Source organism: Diaporthe batatas (genome assembly GCF_019321695.1).
Source record: "Diaporthe batatas strain CRI 302-4 chromosome Unknown Contig00013, whole genome shotgun sequence".
Lineage (NCBI taxonomy): Eukaryota > Fungi > Ascomycota > Sordariomycetes > Diaporthales > Diaporthaceae > Diaporthe > Diaporthe batatas.
Window position 1 is genome coordinate 1,715,091 of NW_025408560.1, and position 14,409 is coordinate 1,729,499.

General features: G+C 48.8%; 4 protein-coding genes across 4 annotated transcripts; 1 reads left to right on the forward strand and 3 right to left on the reverse strand.

The window, feature by feature from the left end:
- Positions 1 to 223: 223 nt before the first annotated feature.
- On the reverse strand, positions 224 to 4,845 carry KVR01_010480 (uncharacterized protein). The gene is made up of 3 exons (XM_044794075.1): positions 4,231 to 4,845; positions 3,064 to 4,175; positions 224 to 3,002 (listed from the first exon to the last, which is right to left on the reverse strand). Exons 1-3 carry the CDS (start codon positions 4,588 to 4,590, stop codon positions 494 to 496), a joined length of 3,981 nt encoding a protein of 1,326 aa, XP_044640639.1. The 5' UTR covers positions 4,591 to 4,845; the 3' UTR covers positions 224 to 493.
- A 350-nt stretch (positions 4,846 to 5,195) lies between these two features.
- KVR01_010655 (uncharacterized protein) lies at positions 5,196 to 7,024 on the reverse strand (the record flags this gene model as incomplete). The annotated part of the gene is made up of 2 exons (XM_044793412.1): positions 5,196 to 6,505; positions 6,610 to 7,024. 2 exons carry the CDS (start codon positions 7,022 to 7,024, stop codon positions 5,196 to 5,198), a joined length of 1,725 nt encoding a protein of 574 aa, XP_044640814.1.
- Positions 7,025 to 8,710: 1,686 nt separating this feature from the next.
- Positions 8,711 to 9,293, reverse strand: KVR01_010695 (uncharacterized protein; the record flags this gene model as incomplete). Its single annotated transcript, XM_044788950.1, has 2 exons — positions 8,711 to 9,000; positions 9,143 to 9,293. 2 exons carry the CDS (start codon positions 9,291 to 9,293, stop codon positions 8,711 to 8,713), a joined length of 441 nt encoding a protein of 146 aa, XP_044640854.1.
- A 3,409-nt stretch (positions 9,294 to 12,702) lies between these two features.
- Positions 12,703 to 13,899, forward strand: KVR01_010465 (uncharacterized protein). Its single transcript, XM_044783254.1, has 3 exons — positions 12,703 to 12,955; positions 13,049 to 13,618; positions 13,695 to 13,899. The coding sequence occupies exons 1-3, from the start codon at positions 12,751 to 12,753 to the stop codon at positions 13,838 to 13,840; spliced, it is 921 nt and encodes a 306-aa protein (XP_044640624.1). The 5' UTR covers positions 12,703 to 12,750; the 3' UTR covers positions 13,841 to 13,899.
- Positions 13,900 to 14,409: the final 510 nt, after the last annotated feature.

The window sequence follows — 14,409 nt, forward strand, 5'->3', positions numbered from 1 at the left end:
GTGAACCTGTCCAGGGGCCAATATACCCAGGTATAGGTGATCTCGCTTCTCAAGTTTGCCCGGTCTTGTCTAAGCCACCTTACTGAGATATTGAAACAACATTGTAAGGCCAGTTGGAAATCGTTTCCGCAAGGTACCTGGACTTTCATGATGAAAGCCTTGGAAACGGTTAGGCTTTCTAGAGTCAGGGGGAAGCACGCGTACATTAAGTATACTAAAGGAGTAAGATAGAATTGTATATTAGGTCTGCCTATTAGGGTTTACTGGTTTAGAAGAGACTCTATATGTACATGATGACGCCTTCACGAAGAGCCATGTCCGAGGACCACGTCTTCAATCTGGTTTTTCTTCTATTCCATATACGTCCGAGGACATATACGGCACCTTCTAGGTACGGTGACAGCGTTTAAAAAAACCTGTAGTGTCGAGAATAGTAGTGAAAATACGATAAGTGCATGTAGCCTTAATTCTCTACTACCCACTGCCTCTCAACTTAATCATTGATGCGGGTCATTTGTATCATCCGCTCCAACGCGAGTATCGCTGAACCATCTTGATAACATGCCCTCCCATTCTGACAAGGCCTTTGTGTAATAGACCGAGAAACCTGATTAATCAGCCAACGTCGATTTATTGGTGTCATAGTGTCGAGTAGGGAGCTTCCATTCGAGAATTTCAGCGATGGATCAGCCCCATGCGCCAAAAGGCAAAATACGATCTGAGCTGCGCAACCTACGTCTGGCAGAGCGAATGCGATCTCCAAAGGTGTAGCACCGTTCAGGACCCCATTCATGTTGGCTCCAACGTGTATGATGGAACGGATGACTGGGTCAAGTGGTGCACCTTTGACAATAGCAAAGCCGAGAATGCTGTCCTCGTCACCGGTGAGTTCATCGTCCGAGACTACCCCCAGGCAAATCCTGATTGCAAGGAACGAAGGGCTGAAATCATACGGGATGGTCCAGCCGCTGAGCGAGGCACGATCAATCGCTCGACGTAGCGGGGTCTGGCCAGCCTTATTCTTCGTAGCCGGCCCGGATCGTACTGAATCGATTCGAAGGAGATGCCGGGCAACCTGAAGTGCCTCGGAATTGAATTCCGCAATGCCGCCTGTTAGATAATGCAGCGCTGTATTTCCTTTTGGGCACTGGGCTTTGAGCTGATCGGGTGGAGTCGCCTTGGCCAACTCCAGCAGAATTCGTCTCGTCTTTCCTCGCTTGGAGGTTCTCTCCAATTTGTCCACCCGAAAATATTCGAAGATCTGATCTTGACTTAGGTCATCCGCAAGCGTCTTGCATGCCTCTAGAAATGCGTATGAAGGGCGAACAAGTCCGCGCCGAGTTTCTGGACGGGAAGCCTTGAAGTATATTATTGCGGGACCCAGATGCAATTCCACATCGGATTTATTCAGTCCACCGTGGTTGGCAAGCAGTTGCATCATCTCGACATTCTGATTTTGGAGTGCAAGCTGTATAGCTGGCATGCCGGATGTGCCGGGTGTGCCAAGGGGTCCAAGGCAGTCGCCGCCATCAGGAAGTAGAACAACCAACATCTTGACTAGCTCGATGTCCTGTTGGGCGACAGCAATCCCGACGAGGGATATCTCTTCAGCTGGCATGCGTAGTTCTGGTCGGAATGTCAGGAGAATCTTAAAGATTCTGATGTTGCCGATTTCCAGAATCGTTCGAAGCGCGTACGGTACCCAATCGCTCCGGATCAAAGAGAGCACATTAGGAAGTGTTAAAACTCGCTCAGTGAGTTCGCTCAACTGGCAACCCACAGATGAATGCTCGCGAATGTGGCCAAGTAACTCAAGTAGCATCTTGAGGACGTGCTTTCCATTCTTTGCATGGGGAGTGCTCGCGTCGGCTCCGCAATCCAGAAGTTTATGCAAGACTTGAAACGGTAACAGCCAAGGCTCATCCTGCCCTCGCTCATCAACACGGAGCAGGGTGATGGCAATCAGATGGAGTAAGTGCACGAGAAGACTGCCGAGATAAGACCCGTAGCTATCATAATTGATGAGGTTCGCAAGAACTTCCTCAGCAAACGTCTGTGGATCCTGTGGTTCTGTGGCTGGTTCGTTCAAGATGGCGCGAATCAAAGCCCCGTGATGGTGCTCAATCGCCCAGGATAGCGCTCGCGAAGACTCTACCATAAAGTTCTGGAAAGGAGGTTTCGCTATTGCCACGTTCCCGCATAGCAACCCCATCCAGAGGTGCCAGACAGAATCGCACAATGGGTTTTGCCTCTCGAAAGATCGGGAATGATGAAGCCAATTTGATGCAGCACAGCCTCGGAAGCAATGCGGGTCGAAGTCCGGTAACCGGGTAGCCTGTATCTCGGCCAGCAGGCGCCCGATTTCTAGTTCTGCTGCTGAAGAGCTTTCACTGTCCTTTTTCTTGAAATGGTGTACAAGGCGGGCTACAAGGGGTTGGTCGTAGGCTGCGGTGCCGATTATCTTTTCCGATAACTTTGACCCGTCAATATGCCTTGGCAGCGTAACAGCCGTTTCAGAAATCGACATACTCAGATACGTGATACAGATCGCGCTGGATAGGATCTCGGCTTCTTGAATAGTAAAGTGATACAGCATTGTTCGGGGATTCTCTGTTGGCTGAAGAAAGTGGCCCACCACGCTGTAGTGTATGAATCGGACTTTCCCATCCTCTTCATCCAGCTCCAGAAGATTGCCGCCACAGAGTGCAACCAGCTGGGCTGAATTTGACGGGACTTTGGCTGCATACCAAACTGGTTCGCCAGGGACCACAGCCAGGGCGACCTTGATTTCGTCAAGAGTAAGCGACGATGGTGCTGCTGTGACAATCTTCATCATAGTGTTCCCGTAGCGGTGATCGAAAACCTTTTCGAGGGCTCTCTCGAAGGTTTCAGGTAGGTCTTTAGGGAGGTTGTTGATTAAGTTGAGGGCTTGTTCGTGGGTGACGATCGTTCTTGGGTTGCTCGGAAATATTGACTCGAGTTGCAGCGCAACCCATAAATACCTATCGCTTTCATCAGTAAGTGCATCTAATCCTTCATAGGCGAAGACACTCCGATACTTACATTCCTTGGGCACCAGCTAATAATTGTTTCTTGATCAGCTCCACGAGTTCGTCGCTGAACAACCCCGCCTGGCTGATCTGTTGCCGTCGCGCCACCTCTTCAGTTATATACATTTTCATTTCCTCGTCATGCAGATTGTTTTCGAGGCTGACAGAGAAGTCGACACCTAACTTTGGGCTCGTCACACGTCGAAACACCGACCCTGATCGGGCCGAGTAGCATAGGAGAATGTTTCGACTTGACATTAAGCGGTGGAGACCAGACACGATCTCGGCGATCTCATCATCGGGACAGTCCTCCAGCCCATCCAAAACAATAGAAAGCTTTTTGTCAACTGGGAGGAGTTCATTCAAGAGTCCAATAATCTCGGACGTTGCAAATAGTGATGCCCTAGCGTCCTCTTGTCTTGAAAGAGTGTCCCAAGCCGGGTCGTTCCCTGGTATGCTGTCCAGAAAGTGAAATGCCATGCTCCCCATTACAGTCGTAGCTTTCAAGCTCTCTTGTTCTTTGAAATCGCAAAAGAAGAAGGCGCAAGTCTGGTGCATATTCAATTGAGCCACAAGATTGGCCATTGAGACTGTTTTGCCGCTCCCAAGTTTCCCACTGATGCACAAGGCTGAAGACGTGTTCTCCGCTATCCAAGACTTGTAGGCTTCTGTCTGATATATCCATTTGCAGTCGCCTTTACGTCGGTGTCGTCTCCAAGTTGTGATATGCTGGGATTGGTTCGGAGATAGTCGATTGAGTATCCGCTGCTTGTAGTCTCTCCGTCTGAACATCTCAGCGTCAACCACATGCGTCGTTGCAAGTTGCTGAGTCTTGTGTTGAATCATCAACCCCCACTTATCCATCTCTTCTTGTAGTGGTCTAAACTCAGACTCGAAGGATGCCCCAAGTGACGACCAAAGCTGACCTCCGAGAGACTTGTTGCTGAAGATAACGGCTTTTCGGCACAATCGCATGAGGACGATGAGGTATTCGCAGAGGAATGTCTGAAGTGCCTCAGACTGAGGAAAGATTTGCGAGAACTCGTTATGGAGCTCCCATGAGGTGCCGAGCTTCATGAAAAGATTCGAGAGTCGTTCGAAATAGCTGCGGAAATTTGTGGCGGCCTAGAGATCAGCTACTGCAGAGAAACTGGTGACAGGACGTTGAGGGGCTGCAAACCTGCAATGAAAGCCTAACAGCACACCAGACGCTGGTGGCAATTATATTCTGGGAACCTCCAACCGCGATGTCTCCTATGTTGGCGAGCGTCTGGAGCCGATCCAGAAATTTCCCACATTTTGTACCGCACGGTTGCCGATTTTGATATCTCCGCTCGCTATCTCGATTGAGTTCTTCCGTTACGCGTATAGCGTCTCGCCCACATAATTGTGTACTAGAAGTCTGCATCTTTTGGAATTCTCGCTTTCGATCCTCGCCTAGGGACTGCGCAAACTCTGAGATTGCAACCCCTAGCCGTACATCCGGTTTCAGGCGACCGCTTTGAGTGGACAAGATGAGCTGTTTTGATAAAGCCTCCATTGTAGGCAGGCAGACGAGGTAGCAAGATCGCGCGCGCGCTTGTCAACATCGAAGGTTGGTTGTGGAAATACACCGAGTCCGATGACAAGCGGCACGGTTTGAGCAGGCTTTGGAGATGTCGAGTTAGTGAATCAAAGAGTAAGAAGCGTGAGAAAATAAGCCCCACTTCTGTGGAAGGGGAAAGATTTCAGGGCCTGCTGTGTTGGGGGCTGAGTTGCGTAAACCCAGAGGTGGTCGTCCTGATTGGTGAGATACATGCAAGTGGCTTAGTTATTTCATGCAGTCATGCTGCTGGGGAATTGGGTAAGACATACCCAATATATAATAACACTTCTACCCATTTAATGCAGAAGTCTGCCTGATCTAGCCACTTCTGGAGGGCAACAGGAACTGGGCAAAAAAGTGCGGAATTTCCCAGCACCATAGCGCCAGCCACACTATGTGGTTTCGCTCTATTCCGTATACGTCCGAGGACATACATGGCGCCTTCATACGGTGGTAAGCACTCAAGACCCAGCGCTTGGAAAGAATACGATGTCGATAACAATAGTTATAATACAATAGGTGTTATTCTGTATATATGCCGACTGGTAACTTGTCAACAGTTATCGAAACAGTGTGTGTCTCCTTCTCCTCCGCAAATCCTTCTTGTTTACGGGATTTGGCGCATTTAGAGAGGTGTTGTAAGTCGCCGAGTCTGGGGTAACGTCGTACTGCACAGTCGAGTTGCCTTCCCGGTACGTGCTTTGGGCTGTACCATTGGTGATATAAACCTCTCCAGGTACCACATCAACCAGCCCAGTCGCGATATCCTTGGAGCTGATGGCGCGCTCAAACATCTCCAGAGCCACCACCGGCTGGTAGAATGGCACCTCGTGGCCCGATTCGTAGATACGGACGAAACTGAAAGCACCGGACTGCTTTACCTGTCCATGCACAATGTTATCCGAGGTGCTGACATTGACAAATCCGGCACTGCTCCACCCGGGCGCGTTGATATTCTCCGCGACGACCTCTCCACCAAGCCAGTTGCAGTTGTAATCAGCGTCTCCAAAGAACATCACCACGGTCACATTCTTGGAGATCAGGGTGGACATAGCCTCCACTGTGCCATCATTGCGGTCGTCGTCACCAGTGGAGTCGAAAGCATTTGAAACGACGCTGCTACTCTCTGTGAAATTGACGAATGCACCGATGGCGGACTGAAATGCGCCGCTGTTGAGATAGTCCAGATAGAAGGTGGGCGGGAATGGGTCGGGCTGAAGCTGGCGGATGTCATACTCATCGCGGCCCGAAAAGGTGTCTAGGAGGAACTCAACCTCTGAGGCGCAGAAGTTGTCTGCCGCCTTGCAAATCTCGTCGACACCGTTGGTGTTGCACTCCACGGTCTGGTCGTAGCAGTTGCCCTTGCCGTACATCGCGTTGTACATCATTTCGGCGATGGTGTCGTTAAATGGGGAGAGGTCGTAGGTGTTGCCTGGTGAGACCGTGAAGTTGTAATAGGCGGCGTAGCTGATGAGAGGGTCAAACCAGCCGTTGCCAATGAGCACAGCCTTGAGGTTGATCTCGTGCGCGGACAAGCTGTTCGCCCTGATGAGCTCGTTTTGTTCCTCTATGTAAGTGTTGAAGATCGGACCGTAGTGGCCGCCGTAGCTCTCAGTTGCAAAGTTGAAGTCGCCACGTGAATACTGCGGGAATGCCCCCATGAATCCCTGGAGTGTCTTCCAGAAATTCGGGGCAGCACCTGCCGTGCTGTTCGCGGTCAGGGTCTGGTTCGCCGATGACCAGGTACCACAGGTGTTACTGCCTTGAGCGTACTCAGGACAGGCGTTGTCCGGCAGCTGAACGAGGTTGCCGGAGCTGCTCTGGTAGGACGGAACTGCTTTGCTGTAGGAGAACCCAGTGCCGACGGGTTCTAGTGGTGAAGTTAGTTCTGCTACGGGTCCCAAAGTGTTGTATTCTAGAACATTTCAAAACATGAAAGACGGGGATCCGTAAAAGGTGAAAAGTGGTACTAACGATCAATGAAAAGCATGTTAGATGCATTCGACCATGAATAGGGGTTGTTGACCACATTCCCATCGGCATCGACTCTGCAAGGGCCATTCTCCTGGAACAGCCCGATCATGGACGACGAACCCGGGCCGCCGTTGATCCACACCGTCAGCTCGGCCTCGGACGGATCCTGGTTGCGGGCTTCAAAAAACCACCAGAAAATGTGTTCGTCTTCGCCAACATCCGCATACCCAGAGTAGCTCTTCACATTGGGGTCCAACTCGCATGTTCCCACTGGAACCTCCTTGTAGCGGACTGGAATATCCGCATAACCAGTCTTTTCAATGAGGTCGGCTGGGGGTGGGACAAACTGCGCAATCGACCTGCCAGATACTGATAGCAAGGTCGCAAGCGACACCAGGTTCGAGATTGGCGCCATGTCGGTTATGCGGAACCTTTGCAGTGGTACAAGATGGCAAGAAAATGAACGACCATCAGTGGCATCGAAATATGGGAACCGGGTCAGGGATATAATGCATCATGTATAAGTACTCAAGCATGTAGACTACGCGAAGAACTGGGGTTCCAACGCTAGCACCCCCATTTGTCAATGTCTTACGTCTCCGTCGCCGCCGGCAGTAGATTACGGATAAGACGAGAATATCAATGATTCTCTTCGCAATGATTGTGCTAAGCGACGTCTGGCATCCCGGCGGCGATATTTGGGAAATTTGTCTAATACGAGAAACCCAATCAATCAGAGTTAAAATGGTTAAAATAAGAAGCGGTGGATCCATTCAGGAAGGTCGAAGCTTGACAACATAAGCTTTTTTGGCGATGCTAGTAGGGGGCGATATCCTTTACGCCAACAACGGGTATTCCCTACCGAACAGGGGACAACGATACACCCTCCACTCCTCATAGGGTGATCCAATGACTCTTGCAGCCAGACAAGTGGGGCTGCCATTTCCGCTGTCCCCGGGCTTATGCTAATTCAGGCCCTGCATGCGTCAGGGCTAGATTGATACTGGATGAACGCTCCTGATGACGATCTGAACGACGATCCATGTTCCCAGTGACGGTATCCCCCCCAAGTGCTCGGTGTTACGGCTATCAAGACCCTCCTACCGAGGAACGTCACTCGGCCGTGAAGGAATCTTCATTAAGCCAGGACAAGACTGGTCATGATGCTCAACAATGAATTGTGCTTTCAATCGAGCAAACTATAGAGAAAGGTAATGTTACACCCTAGCGGATCGTGTATCCTGCACACTCATCATCGATCGATGCCAATCATTGCTACACGTGATTAGGTCCTCCCTCACTAGAATTGTCTTGGCTAGCACCATTTATGCCTCCACGCGCTGCCTTCCTTCCGAGTACGATTCGAGTCCAACCTCTCAAGTCGTCTGCATTCCCCTCGGATATATCCTCCTACCTGTCTGCCGTGGTTAGCCCTTTTGACTCAGGTCCAGCTCTGCGTTCTCTACGGAGAGTAAGGAACTTCTCCTTCCCCCTCGCCTTAAGGTTAGTACCCTAGGGTAGTTAGACCGGTCTACGCACATCACCACCAACGTAAGGGGGCAAATATCCAAAGCTGGCGTGTGGGGGGTTTAGAGCTCGGTCCACACGAAGAGGATTATATAAATTATATCCTCCAGCGTCTACCTAGGTATCAAAGCCCTAGGCTAATCGCCCATAGGACTAAGCCATACCTTTCACGACGCGGGATCGCAGCCCTGCTACTTCCTCTCTACCCTAGGTACTGTCCCCAAAGCAACCATAGCACTATATCAATGATTCTTTACAGACAGTTTGAGCCTCTTCTGCCATCAGTCTTAAGGACCGCCTCAGCGTCTTAATTCAAAGAACTACTTGTATTCTTCGAGTTCCTCTTGTAGATCGGAACATCAGTAACTGCCCCAGAGGGACAACGCAATGTATCTTTAAAGATACCTAGGCAGCGTTTTAATGCATATGCCAACCGAGATCTGTTGCACTCAGTAGAAGTGAAGTCGGTAAAGACCGTCAGGTCAACAAAATGTCGGCCACGTGTACAACCATAACAACGAACGAGTTCTTGTCCGATCCGAAAGCTCAACATATCCCGCATCAAAAAATGCATCTAGCAGCTGCACCCGCAGGCGTCGCAGTCGCCCTGGCCACAAGCAGAGCCAGCCGCGGAGGGATCACATTGCGCGTTGGAGTCGCAGCTCCTCCACTCGCCTAGCCCGCCGTTCCAGGCGGTCCAGCACCACTCACCGCTGCTGCCGCACTTCTGGAAACAGTATCCCTTCGAACAGCCGTAGTCCTCGCCGTACCAGCACTCGCGCTTCTCGAGGGCGCCGGAAACCTGCTCTGGCCCGGCGGAGACGCCGTTGACGCTCAGCGGGTGTTCCTTACACTTGCGGATATCTGAGTGTCACGTTAGTCCTGCTACGGATTCTAGCTGGTATCTTCTACGACAATGCAAAAGAAAAAAGAGATAAAAGCAAGAAACAGGAGCAGAAAAAGAGAGGAGACAGGCATCTTTGACAGGAGAGAAGTGATTGCTTACTGGAAATGTCCACATTCTCGCCAGCCTTGGGCGTGTACTTCATCACACCCAGGGCACCACACTCCTCAGCGATGGGGTCGATGGCTGCGGCGGCAAAGACCTGGGTAGCCTGGGCGGCGATAGCGACGAGGGCAGCAGTGGCGAACTTCATTTCGGCCTGTAGGTGAACCTGTTGCTCTTATCAGTCTCTCAGTTTTCAAAGCCCGCTGGGTCTTGGAGTAGTAGCATAAAAGGCGCATACCGTTGAAGAGATTGGTTTGGTGAAGATTTATAGGATTTTCAGTTTCTGGGTTGTCAATGAGATGATGATCTGGGACTTCTCACAGCCCTGGGTATCTGAGAGATTTGCTGCTCTTTATACATGTCTCCACTACGCTTTTTCGAAGAGATTCCGACTCATCCTGCGTCATTCCTACTTCTTGGGTTCGCACCTGGACTCTGGTGGAATGGTGGTGTCTTGCCTTACTATGTTGCCCAGCCTCTAGTCCGAGGTAAACTCAACTGCCGGAAGCTGACATGCAGTGCTTCGGGGGTGAGAACCATAGCATCACCATGACAGTCAAGAAAATGTGCTTTTGCCCTCAGTGTTAGAGTGTCCAGCAGGCGAAGATGTGGAGAGGCAGTTGAGTTCCGTTTCAGTCCCCACAATGTCATGTGCCCAGATTCACAAGAGTGGTGTCACTGACTCACTAATACTAGATCCTTTCCCCAATGGAACAGCCTGTTCCACCAGACCTTATTATGTTACTAGAAACGAAACCACTTATTGGATTGACTTCAAGACATGTCAGAATGCTCCGTCATTATATTAACTTTTCAAGCCTGAAGTGTCTTATTCGTCTGCACGTGCATGTCGGCTGGTCTTCTGGTGCATTATATTGCGAGCCTTGCCGTCTAGAAACCCTTCCGTCCTGGAATGGTTGCTGACTGTTTGCCTTCATATATGTAACGTAACAAACGGATCCCTTAGCCTCATTATGACTCATCAAATCTAGGCATGAACATATATCACCACGTATTCCCACGGAATCTGTTATCCCTTTGCCAAAAACAGGACCCATGGGTCGAATCGAGTTGGTATTGCATTCCACAGCTCGAACTTAGATAACAACGTTGGGAAGTGGGAGCCAAGATCTAGGCTTTCTTTTTTCTTTTGGAGAATCTATTCTGTTACTGTTGTCACATTGTGTTGCAAACTCATGATCTTGTATGTGTTCCTGTAATTTAGTACCGCTCAATCCAACCGATCACCGGCATGTGAGACTGCGGATTTTGAGCATTCCAGAGGGGAGACTATTGGCTGCACTGGCACTCTCCAGTCACGCAAAGCGGTCCACAGCTCACATGATAGACAAACTGAAATCATGTTTGAACTCTCAAAATGCCTGAAATTCTGGAACTCTACTCCGAAACGCTGGTAACGTGTGATCGGTTTAAAAATGAGCGAGACCAACTAAGAGTCTCCTGCTCATATTCCAGGCAATAAGAGTAGTTATAGTTTCTTTTTTAATCCCCATACATGTAAAATATACGTGGCGCCTTCATATAGTAGTAAACGCTCAAGACCCAGCGTTTGAAGAAATATAGTGCCAATAATATTGGAAAGAGAATACCTAGGTACAGTATGTGGGCACATAGCTGAGCCTCGTACCGCACAGACAAGGCTGGAAGGCATCGCTCCCGACGGCATCGCTCACTAGAAAGCCGGCAAAGCAGTTCCAGGCAATAAGAATCCGCTCAATACAATGGGACGTGCAACTACTACCAGCCAGTCGCTTTACCGGCCCGGCCAAAAGACCGTAATAATCAATCTGAAATAGTTGCTTCCTAGCAGTACATAAGTGACGTACCGTCACTATATCCCTCTAAGATCTTCCATAGAGCTCTAGATACTTAGAGGAAAAGTAATATCTTTGAGGTTGAAAAGAGCAAACCCGACCGGGCGCCCAATTATCTTCATCGGTCAATATTCTGTCAATCTTTACGGAATTTACTCTCCATGCCCATCATGGAGCAAACATTGGCCCATATTGTGGATGTTTTGCCAATCAACGACGTGGCGGTCGACCTGAGGGTCCACCGGTATCGCATCGAGGAGCCGGTGTTCAGCCAAACTTTGAACTACTATGTCCAGAAGTGTTCTAAAAGTCTTTTGCCTTCCGCGAAAGTTTTCAACCATTGACTTTGGATATTCTGTCCAGTGTATAGTTGTATTCCATTTCCAACATGCCGTACTTTGGCTGGTTTGCTTGCTACCTGGGTCCTTGGTCTGTGTCTAACTTATTTTTAGGTATCATATTATTACTAGAGTGAGCCTATTGGCTTAAAAGACGCTGGAATAGAATCCAGCAAACCTTGAACATAGATGTTCTCGCTTTTGAAACTTTGAAGTTAGACACTAGTATGTATAAAGGGAATGAATAGCCCAGTAATGAATATTTTAAAAGTGATGGCCTTTTCAGGTAGGCCATGGCATTTTCACAGTTTAACTACACTGGTATAGATCAGTATCACAATGCAAGATGATAGCGACTTTTCTATGTCTCCTAGATTCTGACGGAGAACATCGATGGACTCTATATGCCGTTTGTTAGTTCTAAGAGACCGAGACAATAGGCTGCAGATCAACCCCGATTGAGCTATACCGGATCAATGTTTTTAGAGGTAGCTTAGAACCTTCTATATACGTTCCGAATCATAGGGAGTAGTTACCGTTTGTAGAGACACTATGTGCAGACACCCTTAAAATATCTTAAACCTTTAGTCTTTTAAGACTTTTATTTATATTAAAAACCGATAATTAAGGGTTATAGTTATACTATTACCTTACTTTTAAATACGTTTTTATATTCCACTATATAGCTACTTTAAGTTATTTATATATACTTTTATAATTTAAAATTAATTATAATTTATATTTATTATTACTTAAATATTCTAAGGGGTAATATATATAATAATGTAATATAGTCTTTTATATAAGGTTGTCTTATAGGATGGTATGCTATAGGAGGCTAGGTGGATGTGACTTACGAACCCTGGAGGGTAGGTAGTACCTAGGTAGATATCGTGACCGTGTAGCCCACACCCGAGCAGAGCTCATTTTGAGTGTTCGGGACGATGACGATGGCCGAGACAAGGATTGCCTGCATATCTAGGTAGGCTACCTACTAGACTCGCCAGAGCATTGGGGTCTGTCAGAAGCATGTCACCTATGATATGGGCAGAATGGAATTTGACGTGAAAGCAATTCGAATATTTGTTCCAGAATGACTCTTTCGAGCAAGCGTTCCCAAATTCAGACTCTGGTCAGAAGCTGAGATTTTATAGTAAATAAAAGGTCTGCGCTCAATGGGCAGTGCCGTGGCGTCCATTGCAGAATAAGCGCTTACATTGGGTGGTAATACGCCGGTACGCCAATACGCCTGTACGCCTGTACGCCATGCCCATAATCAATACTGCTGACTGTTCGCCGCCATGGACGCACTTAGCATCTGAAGGCAAACGCGAAGCACTCCGATATACGCCCTTTTGCATCGCCTCTTCCAAAGCGTCATAACGTTGAGTACTCACCTGATTGACTGCCCTTCTATAAAGAGGCCACTCGCATGCTCTCTGCTCATGCCCGAGTATCACAACAGCCACCAAAAAACACCCTGAAAAATCTGTGTATCGATTTGGATAATCCAGAAATCATGATTCTCACCCCAGCATCCACGCTTGCTTTCGGCCTTGCCTACTGCGCAACACAGGTCTACGCGTTGCCACAAGCTCATGATTTCCCGCCTTACCAAAAGCCGGGACATGGCGACGGTATGTCTTTGGTGCCATCCAGCTTTTCATACCAGTTATATCAATCAGGTATCACCGCAGTATCTAGCAGCAGAATCACTAATTCTCCCGCAGCCCGCTCGGCCTGCCCCGGAATCAACGCTCTTGCGAACCACGGCTGGCTTCCACACGACGGCCGCAACATCACTCGCGACATGTTAGTAGAAGCCTTGCGCGGCGGATTCGGCTTCGACTTGTCACCGTCCGAACCAGCATTCGCTACCAGTGTCTTCGCCTCCGCGATCAATGACACTGCCAACATAGCCCTACACCCTGAAAAAGACAGTTTCGACATGGACGCAGTCAACACACACAACGGGCCGATTGAGTTCGATGGCAGCGTCTCACGCAAGGACGACTTCTTTGGCAGCCCTGTGCCTTTTGACAAGCCTACATGGGACACTCAGTGGCGCCTCATGGAGGAGGAGCAGAAGTCGTCCAACAGCACTGAAGATGTGTTCGACCTCGGAGTTGCTTCTAGGGCTCGTGCGAGACACGTACTGATCAAGAGCCAAGCTGGCAACGAAGACTTTCTCTTCGACGATGTGACGCTCGGTAAAAGTGCTGGCACGACAGCTTTGTACATGCTTGTACTTGGAGGGATGACCAAATCTGTGAGGAAGGATTGGCTACGGGCATTCTTTGGTATGTTCCAAGCTCCCAAATACTTGACTGTTTTTCTGCCGAGAGAGAGATGCTGATCATTCCTTGTGAAATCAAGCCGAGGAGCGCATTCCTTACGAAGAGGGCTTCCAGCCTCAAAAGGATGTCAGCAGTGCGAATTTGAACGCCCTGACAGGTGAGATTATATCACTGGCCCCAGGAGACATTCTGTGCTCTTTCAACCCGGACACTCTTTGCCCTTGAGCTGGCACATACCTGGAGCTCTATAGAACCTGGAGGAAGGTTTTGATGATAGAAACCGTGCAATGCTTCATTGTAACCATATAGAAGAACAAACCTTAGAATGCAAGCAACTTGGGTTTAGACTAAAACGAGGATTTTATTTCGCCTTAATAATTCCATATGGCAAGGTGACTGCAGACACAATACTTAGAGGCTCTGATCAAGTGCCAGCAAACAAAAAGCGATAGCCTTGTTTCCTTCGAAAATGAGGGGAAGGAGTGAACATGTAGACATTGAGAGTGCCGTAAAGTGAAGTAAATCAGAATGCCATTCACATACACAATTATGCCGTACATAGTTTCTTCGTACATCAAAGTTACATAACTAGGTACGGAATCCGTGCACTCTCTGGTGAGCCCGTTGTTGAAAGATAGACAGAAACAGCGGCCCCAGAGCTAAGATCACGAGGGCACTTGATTAGATCATCCTCGAGGTCCTTGAAAATTGTGACCGGTTCATTTTGAAAGAGAATTATGATAAATGTCATGGTCAATTTCATCAACACGTTGCCTCAGATGATCCGCGCTTGT